This window comes from Cetorhinus maximus, chromosome 12 (assembly GCF_964194155.1).
Source record: "Cetorhinus maximus chromosome 12, sCetMax3.hap1.1, whole genome shotgun sequence".
NCBI lineage: Eukaryota > Metazoa > Chordata > Chondrichthyes > Lamniformes > Cetorhinidae > Cetorhinus > Cetorhinus maximus.
In genome coordinates this window covers 6,380,779-6,403,580 of record NC_135890.1, presented here as the reverse complement: position 1 = coordinate 6,403,580, position 22,802 = coordinate 6,380,779, and the positions used below count along the sequence as shown (strand labels likewise).

The following is a 22,802-nucleotide window of genomic DNA, read 5'->3' as shown; positions in this document are numbered from 1 at the left end:
GCAGCCATTGAAAAGCCACCCACATACGGCTGGTCAGGTAGGTAGAGACCTGCCCGTGAGCCCCTGTAAAAGTGATGTGGTGCTGCCTGTGAAGCCTGGCGCTGATGACTGCGAGTGCTGCTCGAAGCAAGGTAGGTAAACAGTGGAGTGCAGCCCACCAGGTACACGTCGCTTATGTGCTCTTGTGAAACATGTTGGCCTGCTTTCCTGCCGATGTGGGCAGACAATCCAGTGAGGGAGGGGATGGGGGGTGTGGGTGGGGGGTGGGGGTGGGGGGGTTGGTGTGTGTTGGGGGAATGGACGATTCCGGCAGGCAGGCCTAATAATGATATGCTGATGTATTACAATGAGGTTCCCGATGTCTGATGGCGGAGTATGCGGCTGTTGTGAAACCAATTGTGCTATATTGTCTGCTCACGCCACCAAACATGTCTGATGCTGGTGGGCGTGGAAAATTCGTTATCCTTTAACATGTATGAGACATAAGTATAGATTTTATGGATTTGCATACCTACCACAGACTGCTGTGCACCTCAGGAATTCTGGTATGGAACATAGAAACAGGAGGAGGCCATTTTTCCCCTTGAGTTTGTTCCACTGTTCAAGGTAGTTGATCTGTGACTTAACACTCCATGTATCCACCTTTGCCTCATATCCCTTAATACCTTTGAAAAGAAAAAGTCTGCCAATCTCAGGTTTAAAATTAACTATTGATCCAGCACTAATTGCCATTTGCGGAAGAGACTTCCAAACTTCTCCTACCCTTTGCATAAAGAAGTGTTTCCTAATTTCACTCTTGAAAGGCCTTTTTTTAACTATGTCCCTTAGCCCTACAATCCCTAGCATAAATAGTTTATTCCGATCTGTTGCCCTTAATATCTTGAAAATTTTGATCAAATCTTCCTCAATCTTTTAAATTCCAGGGAATACAACCTTGGATTGTGTGATCTTTCGTTGTAATTTAACTCTTGGAGTCCAGCAGTCATCCTGGTAAACCTGTGCTGCACTCCCTCCATGGTCAATATAACCTTCCCAAGGTGTGGTGCCCAGAACTACCCACAGTGACTCCAGGTGTGGCCTAACCAGGGCTGAAGAATGACTTCTAACCCACCTTGTATTCTAGTCCTCCAAATATAAAGGCCAACATTCCATTAGCCCTTTTGATTATTTTCTGTCCCTGTCCATGACATTGCAATGCTCCATGTGCCTGATGGTGCAAGCAGGTGCTCTATTAGGTTTTATTATCTAAATCAAGTAACACGTGTTGCACAAGGAGGAAACAGAGGCTGGAGTTCAGCACTGAAACTGGTGAGATTCTGGGCAATGCTGAAAACTTAAAAGTTAACAAAAACACAAGGACAATTATGCAGATTGGCTGCCTAGGTACCAGAGCAAAGCAATCACCTTTTTAATATATTGCAAAGAGTTAAGCTTTACACATGATGAGAACTCATTACATTTTAGAATCATAACAGTTAGCACTGAATAGTACTGGAATACTTAACACTTAACGTAATACATTGTATTTACTGCAGACTTTCTCATCTTGTTTAATGTAAGCTTCAATTTGTGTGACTTTTCCTTTGCTCTTATTACATTTAGAGCATTATAATGTTTAAGGACACTTCATGACGACTCTATACATGTATAATCTTTTATTGTTGCTGAAAAATGACATTTTGTCAAAGCTTTTCGTCTTGCGCTCATCAGGAATACCAATGTCAGGGGAAGCAACAACTTTATACTGTATGAGAAGAGAGTGCCGATTGGTTGGCAAGTAGCCTCTGACTGATAGAGGCGTTTCCATGGAGAATGCAGCAGTTAATATTGATGGGCAACTGGTTAACTGCTACACATTGTTTGAAATTTAAACCAGGCAGCTTGACATTGATTGGTCATGGCATTGCCCTGAGGAATGAACCAGCGAATGGCTATCACTTATTTTGCGTACATGTTCTTTCTGTCTGCAAATAACAGGGCTCTGTGTACTAATATATGTAGCTTCCAGTACACGCAAACGCACCACATTGCAAGCCTGACTGACAATCTTAAATTGGTTGTCAGCGTAATTTTTATTATGAGGATTATTTAGCAAATGTTGTCCAATCGCGGAATCACATCTAATATTGGACACTGTTTTGATTCTTGCAAGCACGGGCTGGTTGGGTACAGTCTGTACCTTGCCCATTGTGAACAGTGGCTGGGACATGCTGTTTGATACGATCCGCCAGTCTTTGGGATGTACGGGCTACATACCTAGCATCACACTGGCACTGAAATTCATATACCACATTACTCATTTGTGATATAGGCAGAATATCTTTTTGGCTTGACGGCAGCATCCTGTTAGTGGTGAATACCACTCGTGTTGCTACTGCATAGTATCAGTTTGAAACAGCTAGCTTCACCTGTTGCTCAAATTTTTGAGATACCTTACCCTACCAGGGTAATCTGAGGTAGACTGGGCACTTTTAAGGGTCAAAAGTACCTTGCCCATTGTGCCTTAGGCCCGTTCACGAGCTTGTGCAATATACAGCGTGAAAAAATCAGATCAGGGTAGTCACTGTCCTGCAGGATATCATTGATTCTGAAATAGGGCACATCTACCACTTAGAATCATAAGGGCAGCATGGGAACACATGGGAACACCACCACCTGGAAGTTCACCTCCTAGCCACACACCATCCTGACTTCGATATATATCGCCGTTCCTTCACTGTAACTGGGTCAAAATCCTGGAACACCCTCCCTAACAGCACTGTGGGTGTACCTACACCACATGGACTGCAGCGGTTCAAGGAGCAGCTCAACACCACCTTCTCAAAGGCAACCAGAGACAGGCAATAAAAATGTTGGCCTAGCCAGCGACGTCCGCATCCCGTGAAAGAATTTTAAAAATCTAAGCTCTAGAACTCCCTCCCTATCTCCTCCACCTCTCTGTCTCCCTTTTCATTTTAAGTTGCTTCTTAAAACCTATCTCTTTGAGAAAGCTTTAGTCTTAATACCTCCTTAGTAGCTCGGTGTCAAATTTTGTTTGCTAATGCACCTGTGAAGCAGGCGCCATTTAACTGAAAGATGTTGTTAAGCACTGAAGCGATTTACATTTGGTTTTTCAGATTTAGTTGGGTCCAAGAGGATGTTGCCTCTTTGTAGTTATGCTGATTGGGCTATTGTCCTAGCAGCCTGTCTGTAGCAGACGAACGCATTATTTACAGCTCTCGTCCAATTGACCAGTGGCATCGTTAGGTGTTCTTCAGGTTGGTTACTGACTGTTACCATTGTAACCTTGCCCAAGTCTAACAGTAGAAAAAAACACCTGTTGAATTTCTTTTTCATGGATTACTGACTCTTCCAAGAGCTGGAACTATAACATTAAGATCAAATTCCAAGCTTCACTGCTCTAGTTTTGAGGTATATTGATGCAGCTTTCAGAATTTATCACAAAATGACTAGACTGTGTGACATGAGTCGTAGTTCAAAGGCTGATAAACTAAAGTAGTTGGAAAGTAGAAGCATTATGTTGGATAAGTATCTGCATTATTTAATTAGAATATCGTTGTGATTGCCATTGACATGAAATTGCAGATGAAGCCATTTGCCTGGACAAGGCAGACAGCTCAGTGCACAGAAGTGCCGAGTAACAGTTCACCTTCCAAGACAATCAGAATACTAATAGGAATTATATAGAGCAAAAGGCAGAGAGAAGGAAATGGTGGGGGGGAAAGGACAGGCACAGCTTCATTAGGGCCAGCATTTTACTGCACAGCTGTGGCGTGTCTCTCCCCCCCCCTCCCCCCACATCGGAGGATGCGGTGAGCCATTTAAATCTCCATTCAGCTCGGCAGGACCTTAATATCCCGCCGGGCGGGAGGGGTGTAAAATCCTGGCTTAGATGCTTCCAGTACATTTTAGGCACATCACATGGTACAGAGTATTGTAAAGTACATTCAGCAAAGAAACAGGCGATTCAGCCTAACTGGTCTGTGCTGGTGCTTATGCCCCACACGAGTCTCTAACCTGCCTCCTTCAGCTCCCCCTGTCAGCAGAACCTTCTGTTCCTTTCTCCCTTATGCGTTTATCTGGCTTCCCCTTAAATACGTCTGCACCATCCACCTCAGCCATTCCCAGAGATAGCAACTTCAAAATCATGAACCCTCTCTGGATAAAGAATCACCTGAATTGCATAAAAGCAAAAAACTGCGGATGCTGGAAATCCAAAACAAAAACACCTGGAAAATCTCAGCAGGTCTGACAGCATCTGCGGAGAGGAGCACAGTTAACGTTTCGAGTCCGTATGACTCGAAGAGTCATACGGACTCGAAACGTTAACTGTGTTCCTCTCCGCGGATGCTGTCAGACCTGCTGAGTTTTTCCAGGTATACTTGCTTTTGCACCTGAATTGCATGTTAGATTTGTTAGTGCCTATTTTATATTTAGGATCCCTAGCCCTGGTCTTCCCCCCACCAGCAAGTGAAAACATCTTCTCTATTCCTACCCTATCAAACCTTCTCATAATCCTATAGACCTCACCAGTTTACCCCTCAGCCTTCTTGTTCCTGAATAAAAGAGTCTCAGGTTGTCTAGTCATCCCTGATGGGTGTAACATCGATTTGTCCAGAAATATAAAGCATTTTTTGGTGCAAACTCCCCATTGTGTTTAAACATTAATTTCCAGGTCTCAACCTATCGCTTCTCCCTTTTAGCATTTATTTATCTTTCTTTCATTGGATTTTCCTTTCTTCCGCAATTTATGTTTTTAAACGGAATGGCTTGACGACAATCACCCAGCCACTTTGGAAAATGCTCGAGAAATCGTGACTGATTGTATTGAGGGGTCAGTCATTGAAAGGCATCCTTTTATCTGGCTCCGCTATTCAAAAAAAGACATTGGCAGCAACTTTGATTCGAAGCTGTGGTTCACAGAGAATGTTAATAATATATATTGCATCAAAGGTTGTAGCATGTCAGGATGTGGGATGTTGAACAGTCTCCCTGTGCTGTTTCCTATTTTGCTTCTGCCATTAATACTGTCATTTTTTTTCTCCCCACTCCTTTACATTTTGTAAATTATGTTTGATTTCTTTGAACAGGTATTCACGGAGACTTCCTGAGTGATTGCAGTGCACTGTGTTTGACTCAGCTTTTAGACCAGGAACTGTTATGCCCTGCCTCCTACACAATTTAAAACACAGATTTGGAATCCCTTCAACGCCACTTTTGGTCTTGTTACACCTTTCTCTTTATTTCCCCTTGTGGGAGAGGCACAAACTAAGGGACACAGGTTAAAAATAAGGAGCCTCCCATTTACGACTGAGATGAGAGCTTTCTTTCTTTCAGGGTTGTGAGTCTGTGGAATTCTCTCCCCCAGAGAGCAGTGGAGGCTGGGTCGTTGACTATTTTTAAGGTTAAGTTGAATAGACTCTTGATTAACAAGGGGGTCAAAGGGTATAGGGAGTGGGAAGGAATGTGGAGTTCAGGCCACAATCAGATCAGTCATGATTTTATTGAATGGTGGAGCAGGCTCGAGGGGCTGAATGGCCTACTCCTGCTCCTAATTCGTATTTTTGGTTATGTCCTGTACTTTGGGTCTTGTTCAATCAGATTACTCAATATGGAAAAATATAAACTCTTTTTTTGACTTTCGTTTCCCACAGTTTATATTGATGTAATTCACCTGTTTTACCTGGAATTCAAGCTGGTATGATTCACAGATTGTGATGGGAAGCTGTTGGTGGAAATGCTCGCTAACAGCAATAAAGAATAAATAACATTGCTTACATGTCTATTGGAGCAGTGTAAAGTCCCAAGAGCTGCTGCATGCATATTAGCGGACTGTCGGAGTACAATCCCATGTAATGATGCTGCTGTTATATTTGATGCTTCAATATGGTATTCCCTACAGCCTCCTAGATAATCTGGTGAGCAAATGCAGCGTGATGAAATACCAGAGGGCATTCACGGGCATGCCCGTGCCAGCAGCCTAAGGATAGTATGGAGGATAAATGGCATTACTGCCTGTGGCAGTGGGTTGTAATGAGCAAGCTGCCTGGCAGACTGCTGACTTCAGTTTTTCCAATTGCAGTTCCCCTTCAAATACTAGACTAGATTGAAGCATAGCTGGAAATCTCATCTTCAGAGAGTTTTGAATGCCTGAAGGCTCCCCTTATATTGCAACACAGGAAGGAAAATATTAGCCACAGCTGTCAGCAGACGAACCTCCATTCTGCAAATCAAAGATAGGCGGAGACAAAGAGGGTTCCAAGGACCCAGGGATAGTGAATGTTACTGGGCATATTGGTGTTATAGCAACTGCAGACTGACATTGTCAATTTACATTGCACTACTTAACAGGAGTGGACCTTGTTAGCCTCAAAAGTCAATCTGTTCACTACACTGAAGTGCTGTCGGCGACTCTTCTCTATGTCGTTCTCCTTGGGATGAAGGTCAGACTAATGAGATTGAGGAGATAGTTTAAGTGGCACTGCTGATGGATAAGGATAACCCAGTGGAAGCTCCTTTGACAGATTGAAGTTTGAACATTAATTCTTTGAGTATTGTTTAAGCTGTGTGATTAGATAAAATTTAAAGCAAACTATATTTCTTTTTTCATTATGTATAAAAGCATTTTAAAAATTTACCGGTATTGAAAATTCACTTAAATAAAACACTATGCTCCATCTTCCTGTCATCAGGTATTCCTTGCTTGAAGCTTATAATCAGCAACTATCTTATGCTTCAAATGCCTCACCTTAAATGTCTCTCTCATTCTCTGTGATGGTTACTTTCAATTTCTAAAGCCTTGTGGCAAAGATTCTGGTCTTTCATCTTCTGAATCTGCACGTAAAAAGTGGCCTGTCAGGTGTCAATCAATCAGTGATAACATGTTGTGTAATGTGCAAACAAAACTGTAATATGGTTGGCATCTTAAGAACATTACTGAATGTACTCAAAATGTTTCTTTTCGTACATACCGACCTGGAAAAGCAGCAAAAAAAAACTAAAGAGTAATTTCAAGAAGATTTGCAAACCTTCCAAATGGCTGGCAACTCAATCATGGTCCAACTATGACATGTAAAAACATGTAGTTCCACTGACAGTGCAACGCACATAGGCTATTAACATAAGCTGTAGGTACAACTAATGTTCCTTCATCTGTACTGGAGGGAGAAAAAACCCAAAACACCTGAGGGTGGATGAAGTCCGGAAGGTATATTTTCTGAGGAGGAGGGGGGAAATCTTGGATCATGCTATCTCGCCTCCCACCCTCGTTCTCCAGAACTTTGTTGCGAAGTGGGGGTTGGTGGTGATGAACCATTAGTAAAGGTCCCGTGGGGAGCAGGGGGGAACTATAGGTCCAAGAGTGCCATTCAAGTTCTACCTGAAGAGAATTATTTCACTGTGTGGAAGGGACCATCTATTGGACTGATCAGGCACACACATACCACCTTTGTAATTGACTCCTATGATGATGGTAAATGGTTAGCACTATTTGCCCAATATCTGTGACAAGCATGAATGGTATAAGAAGATGTAACTGGATTATAAGTGCCAAGGCTGGTAGATCAGAAGCCGACCAGGTCTCAAATTAAAATTTAAAAATAAGGGGTCGCTCGTTTAAAACAGAGATGAGGAAAACTTTTTCTCTCTCTGAGGATCGTGAGTCTTTTGGAACTCAGAAGACAGTGGAAACAGGGTCTTTGAATATTTTTAAGGCAGAGCTGTATAGATTCTTGATTAACAAAGGGGTGAAATGTTATCGGGGGTAGGCAGGAGGTTACAATCAGATCAGCTATGATCTTATTGAATGACGGAGCAGGCTTGAAGGGCCAAGTGGCCGACTCCTGCTCCTGGTTCGTATGTTCGAATGTAAACGCTTTGTCCTCTGAATCAGACCTGGACATTTACAGTGCTGTCTTCTTGTTTCCAGAATAAAGCACGAAAACATTGTGGCCCTGGAGGACATCTACGAGAGTCCAAACCATTTGTATCTTGTGATGCAGCTGTGAGTATGAGACAGTGTAAATGTTTTCTGGAGCTTGGACTGTTTGGAAGAGCAGACAGTCCACAACAATAAAACCTGTTTTTACAATGAGTCACACAGCATCTGCCTTTTTAAATGCAATTCTAGATCTCCCAGTTAATTAAACAATGAGAATAATTCAAAAGTTAACCACTTTGCAGGTAAAATGGGCAAAGATTGGCAAATCTATTGATTAGCTTACAGTAAGATTGCAGCATTGAATGGAGAGACCATATCTATCAAATATCAGAAATACTAGAAGCCATTGGGTTTCATTGTCAACTCTGGTTGGACACATTCCCTGGAGGTTTCATTGCCTGGTCTCTGGACTCCCAAGTGTCCCACCACCACGATTCTGCCATTAGTCCCCTGAGGGCCTTTAGTTATGCGGACAGATTGGAGAAGCTGTTTTTTTTTAGAGTGAAGCGAAGGTTGAGAGGAGGTTTGATAGAGGGGTCCAAAATTGTCAAGGGTGTAAACAGAGAAGATAGAATGAAACTGTTGGCACTGGCGGAAGGGTTGAGAATCAGAAGGCACAGATTCAAGGTAATTGGCAAAAGAACCATAGGCGGCATGAGGAAAACCTTTCTTATGCAGCGAGTGGTTAGGATCTGGGTTGCACTATTGGAGAGTATGGCGGAGGCAGATTCAATCGAGGCTTTCAAAAGGGAATTGGATATGTACATGAAAAGAAAAAATTGCAGGTCTTTGGGGAAAGGGTGGGGTAGTGGGACTAACTGAGTTGCTTTTGCAGACAGCTGGCATGGGCACAACAGGTCATATGGCCTCCTTCTGCACTGTAACCATTCTATGACATATCCATCCTCATGGTTCCCACCTTCTGACAACCAACTGGTAAGCCAAACAGGCTTAGTTACAGATTAGGTGATGACTGACTGTCTGTCAAACAGTTTATTTATCTCATCTCCAATATTTCTATCACTGATAATTGAAAGTGGTCAACGAAAATGAAAAATATTTTGTGTGGTTTTTTTAAAATGTCCCTGTGATGTTTCTCCTGAGTTGCTCATAGCAGTGTCCTGGAGGTTAATGTTTAAATCCTGGAGACTCCAGGATAATCCCAGAGGACTGGCAATCCTACCTTTGGGAATGAGATTACCAAGAAATGGTTCTGGGTGAATTTTGGAATGAACAATTGATTGATATCCCTGTTTCCACACATTGCAGTTGTCTTTACTGTGAAATAAAAAACATAGTCGGGATGTAATTACACTGTGAGATTCGCATTCAAAATGCTTAATGAATTTATTGGAAATCCCTTTATCTTCTATTTTCACAACTTTTGGTGGCAGGTTTTCCAGAAACGCTTTCTAGGCTGGTCTGAATCTGAAAATCCCATTAAAATGAAAGCTCCAAAGTGCCACTCGCTCCTCCTCGTTGATGATTTCCTAAATGAACTGAGATGACAATGTCAATTGAGGCAGGAAGTGGTGCTGTTAACTTTTGAGAGATATCTAGTTATCTGGTTAGCTCAGATGCCTAGTGTGTGGTTCAGAGCAACAATGGCATGGGTCCAATTCCTGCTCTGGCTGAGGTACACTTGGGACCTGTCTCCTTACCTGCCTGTGAATGTGGAGTGGTACCCCTCAAGTTAGAAAACCAATCGTCTCTCTGAATAGAGATAGATACCCGTGGTCCCTCATGGACTATGGCTAATTACCTACCTACATATAAGGTTTGATAATGCAGCCAAGCCATGACACAGACCTCTGGGACCACTGCCCCTTGGCTCCTGTATGGACCTGTACACAAGTGACCTGACCTCACATTGTACCAAAGGAGCAGCTCACTTCAATATTTCTTTGGTGCTCCAGTTATGTTGGAAGAGGAAGAAACATGCTTTCATACAAATTACTGCCACTCTCTGTCCCACACTCACTCAGTCTCTCCCCCACACTCACTCTCTCTCCCACTCTCTCACACTGTCTCCCACTCATTCACTCCCTCTCTCTCCCACCCACACTCACTCACTCTCTCTCCCTCTCTCTCTCTCTCTCACCCACACTCACTCTCTCTCCCACTCTCTCACTCTGTCTCCCACTCACTCACTCCATCTCTCTCTATCTCTCTCACCCACACTCACTTACTCTCTCACTCACTTGTGAGCCTATCAGCAGCAGGTGTGGGAGAGGAATGGCCTGTGATTGGAGGAGCAGTTTCTTTCAGAATCTTCCACTACACTTACCGGTATTTTGAAAACTACCTCTGGGGGCGACATTGGGGGGTCTTCGCGAGTCACATCCGGCCCGCGGGCCACGGATTGGAGATATCTGCTGTCGTGTATATAGTACATGCCGCAGCCACAGGGTGTCGGTGGTAGAGGGAATGAATGTTTAGGGTGATGGTTGGGGTGCCGATCAAGCGAGCTACTTTGTCCTGGATGGTGTCAAGTTACTTGAGGGGTTTTTTTTGGAGCTCCGCTCATCCAAGAAAGGGCCCAGTTTTCTAAATGGCTTATTTTCAAAGATTGCAGCTTGTATTAATGCTACATTGCACCCGATGGGTGCTAACATTTACTGTCTGTGCGCTCACTCGTCATCAGAACAGAACATTACCTTCAAAAACAGTTCCTCTGACATGTCCTCCTTCTTCCTTAACCAAGGTTTTCCACCCACGGTCGTTGACAGGATCCTCAACCGTGTCCGGCCCATATCCCGCGCATCCGCCCTCACGCCTTCTCCTCCCTCCCAGAAACATGATAGGCTCCCCCTTGTCCTCACTTATCACCCCACAAGCCTCCGCATTCAAAGGATCATCCTCCGCCATTTCCGCCAACTCCAGCATGATGCCACCACCAAACACATCTTCCCTTCACCCCCCCTGGCGGCATTCCGTAGGGATCGTTCCCTCCGGGACACCCTGGTCCACTCCTCCATCACCCCCTACTCCTCAACCCCCACCTATGGCACCTCCCCATGCCCACGCAGAAGATGCAACACCTGCCCCTTTACTTCCCCTCTCCTCACCGTCCAAGGGCCCAAACACTCCTTTCAAGTGAAGCAGCATTTCACTTGCATTTCCCCTAACTTAGTCTACTGCATTCGTTGCTCCCAATGCGGTCTCCTCTACATTGGAGAGACCAAACGCAAACTGGGTGACCGCTTTGCAGAACACCTGCGGTCTGTCCGCAAGAAAGACCCAAACCTCCCTGTCGCTTGCCATTTTAATACTCCACCCTACTCTCTTGCCCACATGTCTGTCCTTGGCTTGCTGCATTGTTCCAGTGAAGCCCAACGCAAACTGGAGGAACAGCACCTCATCTTCCGACTAGGCACTTTACAGCCTTCCGGGCTGAATATTGAATTCAACAACTTTAGATCTTAAACTCCCCCTCCCCCCATCCCCACCCCGTTTCTTCCCCCTCCCCTTTTTTTTCAATAATTTATATAGATTCTTCTTTTCCCACCTATTTCCATTATTTTTAAATCTACAACGAATACTTTGTTAGTCTTTCCACCCCACCCCCACTAGAGCTGTACCTTGAGTGTCCTGCCATCCATTCTTAATTAGCACTTTTCTTAGATAATATCACCACCTTCAACACCTCTTTGATCCTTTTGTCTGTGACATCTTTTGATTATCTGCTCCTATCACTGCTTGCTTGTCCCCACAACCACCACCCCCTCAACTTCTCTCTCCCCCCCTGCCCCCCCCCCCCACCTTAAACCAGCTTATATTTCACCCCTCTCCTAACTATACTTCAGTTCTGCCGAAGGGTCATGAGGACTCGAAACGTCAACTGTTTTCTTCTCCACCGATGCTGCCAGACCTGCTGAGTTTTTCCAGGTAATTCTGTTTTTGTTTTGGATTTCCAGCATCCGCAGTAGCTTTTAGCTTTTTGTTTTTACCAATCCCTTTAGAGCTGGAGTCAATGCAAGGAGTGTTCCCAATGTGCTATGGCTCAGCGCTGACACATCCGGGAGCTGTATTTTTTTGTGTGGCTGTTCCAGCTGCAGCGCTTCAACCAAACGAATTGAGATTTTTATATCTTGTTGGTGTTTCCTGTGCTTCAAGAGTCTCGTATGCAAAGATCACCTTAAAGTGAATGCAGACTAATGCAATAAGTAGGTCTCCCCAAAGTGGTCAGCAGTAGCGAGTGAGTCACTTTAGTGAGAGGGGGGTTTCCACTGGATGAGATTCTTAGATAACTTATTTATTTTATTTACCATGTGCATAGTCACAGAGCCAAGCAATAGCCTTGTTAGTGGTTAGATGGAGTTCTTTAAGCCCGCCTCCAAGTTTGGTCAGTGGACAGCCCTCGCCAATGTGAGTCATTGTTGGGACTGCATCATTGCTGCAGCCTGGGTGGTCTTGGCGACCCCACTGATGTCGTCGGATGGCTGCACAGAGGCCTTGGCTGGTCCGAAATGATTTTAAAAGGGCCCACCGTCGCCCTGGGAGATCAAAGCCAGGTGGACGAGCAGTGGGGTCTACGATAAGAGAGTGGTTTTTCTGGTGGATGTTTCTCCTGTCAGTCCTCCTGCCACAGGTCCTCAGCTGTTACTCCTCGGTGTGGTGGCTTTAACCATATGGGGGGGTGTGAGGGAAGGCGTACTGCTGGTGGGTTGGGGGGGTCATTGAATCAGGGCAGGCTTGGGATGGAGTAGAGCTTCTCCGGTAGCTTACCTGTTGCAATTTCCCCCTGGTGTGGTGGGGGGTGGGGGTCAATGTTGTTCAGGACTGGGAGCCAGGGGTGGGGGTGAGTTGATCAAAGAGTACCTGTGATGTTGTTGAGTTGAGATGCATACCCTGTTTGGACAGAAACTGAAGGACAATCCTCACCTTGTTTATTTAGGTGCCACCCTTGACAGAACCCTCACTAACAGCTCATCAAACCTGCAACAACCCCCTCAGTAACCTGCCCAGTACCTCATGGGGATCACAGTCCAAGACCCTAACGACCTCTGCTCTTGCCATCCATACATTGGCAGTAAGCAACACTACAACACGACTAAAATAGATGGAGCAGCTTCTGAATATCTCCTGAATGCACTTTTCTTATTTCTTAATGCAGTGTTAGCCACCCACTGAATCAGACAGATCATAACAATAACAAACCAGAAATGACTTTATGAAGCCTCAGGCATTTCGCTGAAAACAGACTCTGATGTGAGACCATAATAATGCAACAGGGGCCTGATCACAAAACATCCAACTGACAAAGTTATCAATCTTGTGTCCTACTAACTTACTGCTACTGTATCAGAAATTTCCAAATATATTGCTTTAGCAAATCTACGTACTCATTTCAGTGAAGGTGAAGTAATATTGGCTGAATTGATTCATGGAGCTGAGATCATATTCACCAATATTCCTTTCAACCTCATGAGACATGTGGGGCCACTTTAACTGTTTGACAATACTTGACTGAGTGTATTAGTTGTTCAACTGTATCCCTCTCTTCACTGTGTTAAATTCTGCATGTTCAGGTTAGAAGACATTTCATCTGTATTATATATATATATATATATATACGTACGTATGCATGAAGCAGTAACATTCAAGTTGCATTTTTACTATTTTACAATTGCAGAACAGGCAATCTGTTCATTTGGTTCTGCTGTAGTAAAGTGGTAAATTGCTTGTGACAGGAGAGCTGTGAAGCCATGATGGGAGATTTTCCTGGGTTTTGCTCAGGCCTTTTGGAGTATCCGAGCATGATCACCAGAAATAGGAGCAGGATTAGGCCGTTTGGCCCATTGAGCGTGTTCCGCCGTTCAATGAGATCAAATTTGACTATGACACAGTTGGGCCCCTTCATCCAAGTCATTGATATAGACAGTAAGTAGTTGAGGCCCCGGCACTGATCCCTGTGGCATTCCACTACTTACAGTTTTCCAACCTGAAAATGACCCATTTATGCCAACTCTCTGTTTCCTGTTGGTTAGCCTTTATCCATGCTAAAATATCACTCCCAACATCATGAGCTCCTCCAGTAACCTTTTATGATGCACTTTATCCAATACCTTTTGGAAATCCAAATACACTACATCTACTGGCTCCCCTTTATCCACCCTGCTTGTTGCATCCTCAAAGAACTCTAATAAATTTGTCAAACACAATTTCCCTTTCTCAAAAACATGTCGGCTCTACCTGGTTGTATTATGATTTTCTAAATGTCCGGCTACTATCTCTTTAATAATGGATTCTAGCATTTTCCCAATGACAGATGTTAGTCTAAATGGCCTATAGCTTCCTGGGCCAGGATCTTTAGGTGGGTGAGTGGGAGACGGGGCCCGCTCACTAACACGTAAAATGACGCGGGATGACGTCAGGCGGAACTCCCGACATCACCCCGCGCCATTCCAATTTTCAGGTCGGCGGGGGAGCAGCCGAATCAGCTGTGTGCCCGCCGACCCATCAACGGCCTATTGAGGCCATTTAAAAAGTACTTAACGTAATTAATGGACCTGCCCGTCCAACCTTAAGGTTGGCGGGCAGGCCGGGAGCCCGGGCAGGCTTCAGAGAAAGCATCAAACCTCATCCACGGGCAGGATGAGGTTTCATGAGGGTTTTTAAAAATTGAATAAATGTTTGATTTAAAGTGATGGACATGTCCCAACTCATGTGACAGTGTCACATGAGGGGACATGTCAGAGAAATTTTGTTTATGCACCTTTACAATTTTTAAATTTGGCGCCGTTCTCCCTGAGGCAGCGCTTAGCTTCAGGGAGATGAATGCGCTCATTTGTGAGCATGCGTGAAAGAGCGCACTCTTGGCTAAGGGAAACAGCTCCCCCCCCACCCCAACCGCACAGGGAGCGCATAGCGCTTCCTGGCGGACGTCACACTGGGTGGGCCTTAATTGGCTCGCCCATGTAAAATGGCGGCACGCCCCCAATCGGGGGCGCCAACCAGAGGCGCACCTGCCCACGCCCACTCCTGCACCTCCTCCCTGATGGGGGGAAATTTTTCCCCTGCTTTCTGTTTCCCCCCTTTCTTGAATAGAGATATTCCATTTGTGGCTTTCCAATCCGCTGGGACTTCTCTAGAATCTAGGGAATTTTGGAAGATGACCACCAATGCATCCACTATCTCTGCAGCCACTTCCTTTAAATCTCCCAGGATGCAGTCCATCAGGTCCAGGAGACTTCTCAATCTTTAGTTTCATTAGTTTCCCCAGTACTTTTTCTCTAGCGATTGTGATTGTTTTAAGTTCCTCCCTTCCTTTATCTCCCTGCTTTTTTACTATTCTTGAGATGTTTTTTGTGCCTTCTACTGTAAGACAGATTCAAAATCTCTGTCATTTCCTTGTTTTCCATTATTAATGCCCCAGTCTCACCCTTTAAGGGGCCAATGCTCACTATTGCTACTCTTTTCTTTTTTATATACTTGTAGAAGATTTTACTGTCTGTTTTTATATTTCTTGTTAGTTTTCCCTCATACACCAATTTCTCCCTCTTTATTGTATTTTAGTCATCCTTTGCTGGTTTCTAAAATTTTCCCAATCTTCTTGCCTTCTGCTAATCTTTGCAGCATTGTATGCCTTTTTTTCAATTTGATTCCATCTTAACTTCCTTAGTTAGCTACAGATGGTGCATCCTTATCATAAAGTTTTTCGTTCTGAATGGAATATATCTTTGTTGAGAGTTGTGAAATATCTCCTTAAATGTCTCCCATACTTCTCTACTGTCTTACCTTTTAAAGTATTTTTCCATTCCACTGTAGTCAACTCTGCTTTCATACCCTTGTAATTACCTTTATTTAAGTTTAAGACACCAGTTTCAGACCCAAATTTCTCACCCTCAAACTGAATGTGAAATTCTATCATTTTATGATCACTCTTACCTAGACGATCCTTTACTATGAGGTCATTTATTAATTCTGTCTCGTTGAAAATTACCAAGTCTAAAGTAGCTTGTTCCTTGTTTGGCTCCAGATTGTATTGTTCTGAGAAACTTTCCCGAATACGTTCTATGGTCTCATCCTCCAGGCTATCTTTGCCAATTTGATTTGCCAATCTGTATGAAGATTAAGATCCCCCACAATTATTGCTATACCTTTCTTACATGCCCCATTATTTCTTGATTTATATTCTGTCCTACAGTGCAGCTACTGTCAGGGGACCTATAAACTACTCCCATCAGTGACTTATTTCCTTTGCTATTGCTCACTTCCACCCAAACTGATTCTACATTTAATTCTGCAAACCAAGATAATTTCTCAATACTGTACTGATCACATTCTTGATTAACACAACTACCCCACCTCCTTTTCCTTTCTTCCTGTCCTTCCAAAATGTCAAATACTCTTGAATAGCCTTGGTCACTTTGCAACCTTGTCTCTGGAATGGCTTTCATATCATACTCATTTATTTCTATTTATGCTATCAATTCATCCATCTTGATGTGAATGCTGCATGCATTCAAGTAAAAAGCCTTTGATTCTGGTCTTTTTACCATTTTCCCTGCTGTGATTTTATTTGCTGGTGCACTGTTATGTTCGTACGCTCTGTCCCTTCCTGTTAAACTTTAATTATTATTATACACATTGCTACCCTGCACTATTACCTTGTTCTTTCACTTTAACTTTCCAAATCTCCCCTTATGTTGAGCCCTACCCCCCACCCCTCCCCACTATTTAATTTAAAGCTCTCTCTACAGCCCTAGTTGTACGATTCACCAGTACACTGGTCCCAGCATGGCTCAGGTGAAAGGCCATCACAGTGGTACAGCTCTCTCTTTCCCCAGTATTGGTGCCAGTGCCCCATTTCTCCCACACCACCTTTGATCCATGCACTCAACCCTCTGATCGCAATTACCTTATGCCAATATGCTCGTGGCTCAGGTAATAATCCAGAGATTATTATCTTTATGGTTCTGCTTATTAATTTAGTTCCTGGCTGCTCATACTCCCTCAGCAGAACCTCTTTCATAGTCCTACCTGTAACGTTGGGACCCACGTGGATCACGACAGCTGGATCCTTGCCTTCCCACTCCAAGTTCTTCTCCAGCCTCAAGGAGATGTCATTAATCCTGGCACTGGGCAGGCAACATAATACTCATGCTCCCAGCCGCAGAGAACATTAACTATACCCCTAACTATACTGTCCCGAAATAACTACATTCCTTTTTGGACCTCCTCCCCCAAAATTTGATGAAATATCAGGTGGGTCAGGCTGAAGGCCCAGCTGCCTGATTTCACTTGTAAGTTTAAATGGTAGAAAAATTCCTTTACGGGCAGGTGATTGGACTCGAGTCGATTTTCTGCTATTCTCTGCACCCCGACCCGTACAGATCCAGGAAAACCTCCCTATAATTGCATCTGTGTGACAATCCTCTTTGAACAGCACTTTTCTCTCTAATTCTCAAATTCGCCTTTAACAATTGGCTGGTGTGTGAGACTTGTTTTTCTGAACAGACGAGTGCGGCTTTGTAGGGGCGTAAAGGAAGAGGTCAGCAGCAGAACAGAAGAACTACATTAGGATTTGCCTCCACCCCCCCACCCACCCACGCGCACTGTTGTAAATTGCAGAGCTACCAGTACCATTCCTCCTCGTGCTGAACTCCAGGCCAAGGTGATTAGGCGATTTAATGACGACTTCCCATAGACGCACGTTTAATCGCTGCTCCGTTTCAAAGATCAGTCTGGTTTTCTGTCAAATAAATAAGATCAGTGACATGCAAAGCAATTAAATTTAATAACAAAGCATTTAGAAACACAATTTTCGGTCATGCATTAGTCATACAGAATCAAACCCAGTTTCTAATATATTGGAATAGAATATTTGCTTAAAAACTTAAGCCACCTGCACTAGTTTTCTGAAGTTTGTTTTTAAACAAATGTCTGTTTTGCGACTTAGAGCAGTTTGTAGGTGCCCCGTTATAATCTGTACTGAGAAGTGACAGGCTGCAGATTTTAATGACCCTCTTCTGCCGTTCCTTCACCCCTTTGGCTGCTCTATTGTTAACCTAGTATTTAGAGACATCGGGCTGAATTTTCATTCGGTTGTGGACGGGACTGGATATGGTCTGGTCAGGACTTTCCTGCCACTGTGCTGGTTCACCGGCATGTTGCTGCCTCAAGGCCATTTTGGAACCTGTGAGTGGCAGGTAGCCATTTAAACCAATTAAAGGGCCTATTAAGGCCACTCTCCCAATATCGATTGTAATTTTCTAGTTGTCATACAGGGCTCACGCTCCATTTGGCAGTGTTGTGCTTTAGGGAAGGAAACCTGCTGTCCTTACCTGGTCTGGCCTACATGTGACTCCAGACCCACAGCAATGTGGTTGATTCTTAAATGCCCTCTGAAATGGCCGGGCAAGACACTCATTTGTATCAAACAGCTAAAATGCCTCAAAGGAATGAAACTGGATGGCCCACCTGGCATCGAGGTGAGGAATCGAGGCATTGGAAATGACAATGGCAAACTCAGCCCTGTCGACCCTGCAAAGCCCTCCTTACCAACATCTGGGGGCTTGTGCCAAAATTGGGAGCGCTGTCTCACAGACCAGTCAAGCAACAGCCTGACGTAATCATACTTACAGAATCATACATTACAGATAATGCCCCAGACACCACCATCACCATCCCTGGGTATATCCTGTCCCACTGACAGGACAGACCCAGCAGAGGTGGCAGCACAGTGGTATACAGTCGGGAGGGAGTTGCCCTGGGAGTCCTCAACATCGACTCCAGATCCCATGAAGTCTCATGGCACCAGGTCAAACATGGGCAAGGAAACCTCCTGCTGATTACCACGTACCGCCCTCCCTCAGCTGGTGAATCAGTGCTCCTCCATGTTGAACATCACTTGGAGGAAGCACTGAAGGCGGCAAGGGTGCAGAATGTACTCTGGGTGGGGGAACTTCAATGTCCATCACCAAGAGTGGCTCGGTAGCACCACTACAGACCGAGCTGGCCGGGTCCTAAAGTACATAGCTGCTAGACTGGGTCTGCGGCAGGTGGTGAGGGAACCATCAAGAGGAAAAAACATATCTGACCTCATCCTCACCAACCTGCCTGCCTCAGATGCATCTGTCCATGACAGTATCGGTAGGAGTGACCACCGCACAGTCATTGTGGAGACGAAGCCCCACCTTCACATTGAGGATATCCTCCATCGTGTTGTGTGGCACTACCACTGTGCTAAATGGGATAGATTTCGAACAGATTTAGCAACTCAAGACTGGGCATCCATGAGGCAGTGTGGGCCATCAGCAGGAACAGAATTGTATTCAACTGCAATCTGTAACCTCATGGCCCAACATATCCCCCACTCTACCATTACCATCAAGCCAGGGGATCAACCCTGGTTCAATAAAGAGTGCAGGAGGGCATGCCAGGAGCAACACCTGGTGAAGCTACAACACAGGACTACTTGTGTGCCAAGCACCATAAGCAGCAATTGATAGACAGAGCTAAGTGATTCCTCAGCCATCGGATCAGATCTAAGTTCTGCAGTCCTGCCACATCTAGCCGTGAATGGTGGTGGACAATTAAACAACTCACTGCAGGAGGAGACTCCACAAATATCCCTGTCCTCAATGATGGGGGAACCCAGCATATCAGTGCAAAAGATAAGACTGAAGCATTTGCTACAATCTTCAGCCAGAAGTGCCGAGTGGATGATCCATCTCGGCCTCCTGCGGAAGTCCCCAGCATCACAGATGCCAGTCTTCAGTCAATTCAATTCACTCCATGTGATATTAAGAAACGTTTCAGGGCACTGGATACTGCAAAGGCCAAGGCCCTTGACAATATTACGGCAATAGTACTGAAGACTTGTGTTCCAGAACTTGCCACGCCCCTAGCCAAGCTGTTCCAGTACAGCTACAACACTGGCATCTACCCGGCTATGTGGAAAATTGCCCAGGTATGTCCTGTATACAAAAAGCAGGACAAATCTAAGCCAGCCAATTACCGCCCCATCAGTCTACTCTCCATCATCAGTAAAGTAATGGAAGGGGTCATCAACAGTGCTATCAAGTAGCACTTGCTTAGCAATAACCTGCTCACTGACATCCAGATTGATTTCCGCCAGGGCCACTCAGCTCCTGACCTCATTACAGCCTTGGTTCAAACATGGACAAAAGAGCTGAACTCCCGAGGTGAGGTGAGAGTGACTGCCCTTGACATCAAGGCAGCATTTAACCAAGTGTGGCATGAAGCAGCCCTGTCAAAACTGGAGTCAGTGGGAACAAGGGGGAAAACTCTCCACTTGCCTGGATGAGTGCAGCTCCAGCAACTCTCAAGAAGCTTGATACCATCCAGGACAAAGCAGCCCACTTGATCGGCACCCTATCCACAAACACTCACTCCCTCCACCACCGACGCACAGTAGCAGCAGTGTGTACCATCTACAAGATGCACTGCAGGAATTCACCAAGTCTCCTTAGACAGCAACTTACAAACCCATGACCACCACCATCTAGAAGGACAAGGGCAACAGATACATGGGAACACCACCACCTGGAACTTCTCCTCCAAGCCACTCACCATCCTGACTTGGAAATATATCACTGTTCCTTCACTGCCACTAGGTCAAAATCCTGGAACTTGTTTCCTAACAGCACTGTGGGTGTACCTACACCACATGGACTGCAGCGGTTCAAGAAGGCAGCTCACCACTATCTTCTCAAGGGCAACTAGCGATGGGAAATAAATGCTGTGAAGTTGAGGTTAAAATTAGATCAGCCGTGATGTTGTTGAATGATGGAGCAGGCTCAAGGGGCCTAGTGGCCTAGTCCTGCTCCTAATTTGTATTTTTGTATGTTCTTTCTTCCTCTTGTTTTTATCAAGTTTCTTGAATGAATCTATACTAGAATCATGGAATGGTTACAACACGGAAGGAGGCCATTCAGCACATTGTCTCTCTGGTTCTCTGCAACAGCAACTCAGCTAGTCCCCACTCCTCATCCTTTTCCCTGTAGCCCTGTAAAATCTTTTCTCTTCAGATAATTATCTAGTTCCATTTCGAAAACCACAATTGAATCTGTCTCCGGCACATGTTCAGGCAATGCATTCCAGATCCAATCCATAAAGAAGCTTTTCCTCATGTCACCTCTGGCTCTTTTGCAAATCACCTTAGGGTTCTGGACCTTCTGCCAAATGGGAACAGTTCCTCCCCATTTACGCAATCCAGACCCTTCAAGATTTTGAACGTGTCTAACAAATCTCCTCTCAGCCTTCTCCAAGGAGAAGAGCCCCAGCTTCACCAACCTATCCACATAACTGAAGTCTCTCATCCCCGGAACCATTCTCAAAATCTTTTCTGCTCCCTTTCTAAAACCTGCGCATCTTTCCTGTTGAGCTGAACCAGTGTTTTATGAAGGTTCATAACTTGTTTTTGTACTCTGTGCCCCTATTTATAACACCCAGGATTCAGTCTAATTTATTAAGTGCTTTCTCAACCTGCCCTGCCACCTTCAATAATTTATGCACATAAACACCCAGGTCCCTCTGCTCCTGCATTTCCTTTAGCATTGTACCCTTTACTCAATGTCATCTCTCCTTGTTCTTCTGACCAAAATGTAACACTTAAAATTTCTCTACGTTAAGTTTCACCTGTCGCATGTCTGCCCATTCCACCAGCCTGTCTATATCCTCTTGTAGTCTGTCATTATCCTCCTCATAGTTCACAATACTTCCAAGTCATGCGTCATCTTCAGATTTTTGAAATTGTGCCCTGTACACCCAGGTCTAGGTTATTAATATAAATCAAGAAAAGCAGTGACCCCTCTATATACCATCCCCCAGACTGAAGTAAGTAAAATTTTCTGTAATTCATGTTTTAATAGCTTTGAATTAAATCATTAAACTGTTGCATAATGAAATTCTGGCTATGCTAAAGACTAATGACTCAAAATACCAGATGATTCAAAACAAAATGCCTACCGGCACTAAAATTTTTCACTTAAAAAAGCATCGTTTTACTCACACCTGGGGACGCAAATGATTAATACATAAGAAAACAACATAATCGTAAATTTAGAAATGATACGGCCAATATATTTTCTCAGAGCTCCTGCACCTCAAAATTTGGCACTAAACCACTACCTATGATTCCAAGGCAGGGATGTTGCCCCTGAGTCAATGTATTGCTCCTATATCCTCTGTTGTAACATTCGGCCTTGGACATTTCTTTTCAATGTCTTTAAGTGAATCTTTTTTGCAATTTATTTTGAGAGGTTATGAACGTATTTGGTGCTGCAATTGCGTGAATTATTGCCCTGTTCTGACAGGGTTTATGTATCAAATTCCCAGCGAATCATTGCGATGTAATGCGCTGCACCACCCACAGCTCCACTAGATTTTTTAAAAAATTGTAAGTAGAGTCTTAGTGTTAAGCGGAACAGGACAATTTCGGGACTGCTTTGTAAACAATCATTAGTAAATTGCTTGTGCCGTCAGCACGACACAAATTGCTGCTTTGCCCACAGCAGCTTGCACTGTAAATGGAGGATATTGCACTGGCATCATTGCATTTACTGGGCGTTTTGCTCATGAAAGGCCCTTCGTTTCCAGGCATTGTGAGCTGTGAGGCTCTTCTGCAAGCAAGATAAATGCATAAAACATCATTCGTTGTGTAACACAGCATGCAGCCCACATTAAAATCAAAGGAAGGCAGTGACAGTTTTCAAAGGCTTAATGAAGAAATGAAAGGATTGTAAATCTCATGAAGATATTTGGGATGTTTAATAGCATTGCGCTCTATTTAATGACAGCAATGTGTCGTGTTAGATAGTGACTGTATTTTCATAGGTTTTTATTAGTTGTCCCTGTTAGTCTGTAAAAAATGCATTTCCTGTCTGGGTATCGC

The 22,802-nt window shown here is 44.3% G+C and overlaps 1 protein-coding gene across 1 annotated transcript in view; it reads left to right on the top strand.

Moving 5' to 3' along the window:
* The window catches only part of camk1da (calcium/calmodulin-dependent protein kinase 1Da), a 397,726-nt gene that overhangs the window by 199,572 nt on the left and 175,352 nt on the right, over positions 1-22,802 (top strand). Inside the window, exon 3 of the mRNA XM_078552956.1 lies at positions 7,928-8,002. Coding sequence (XP_078409082.1) covers positions 7,928-8,002 — 75 coding nt within the window. The remainder of the gene's footprint in view (positions 1-7,927; positions 8,003-22,802) is intronic.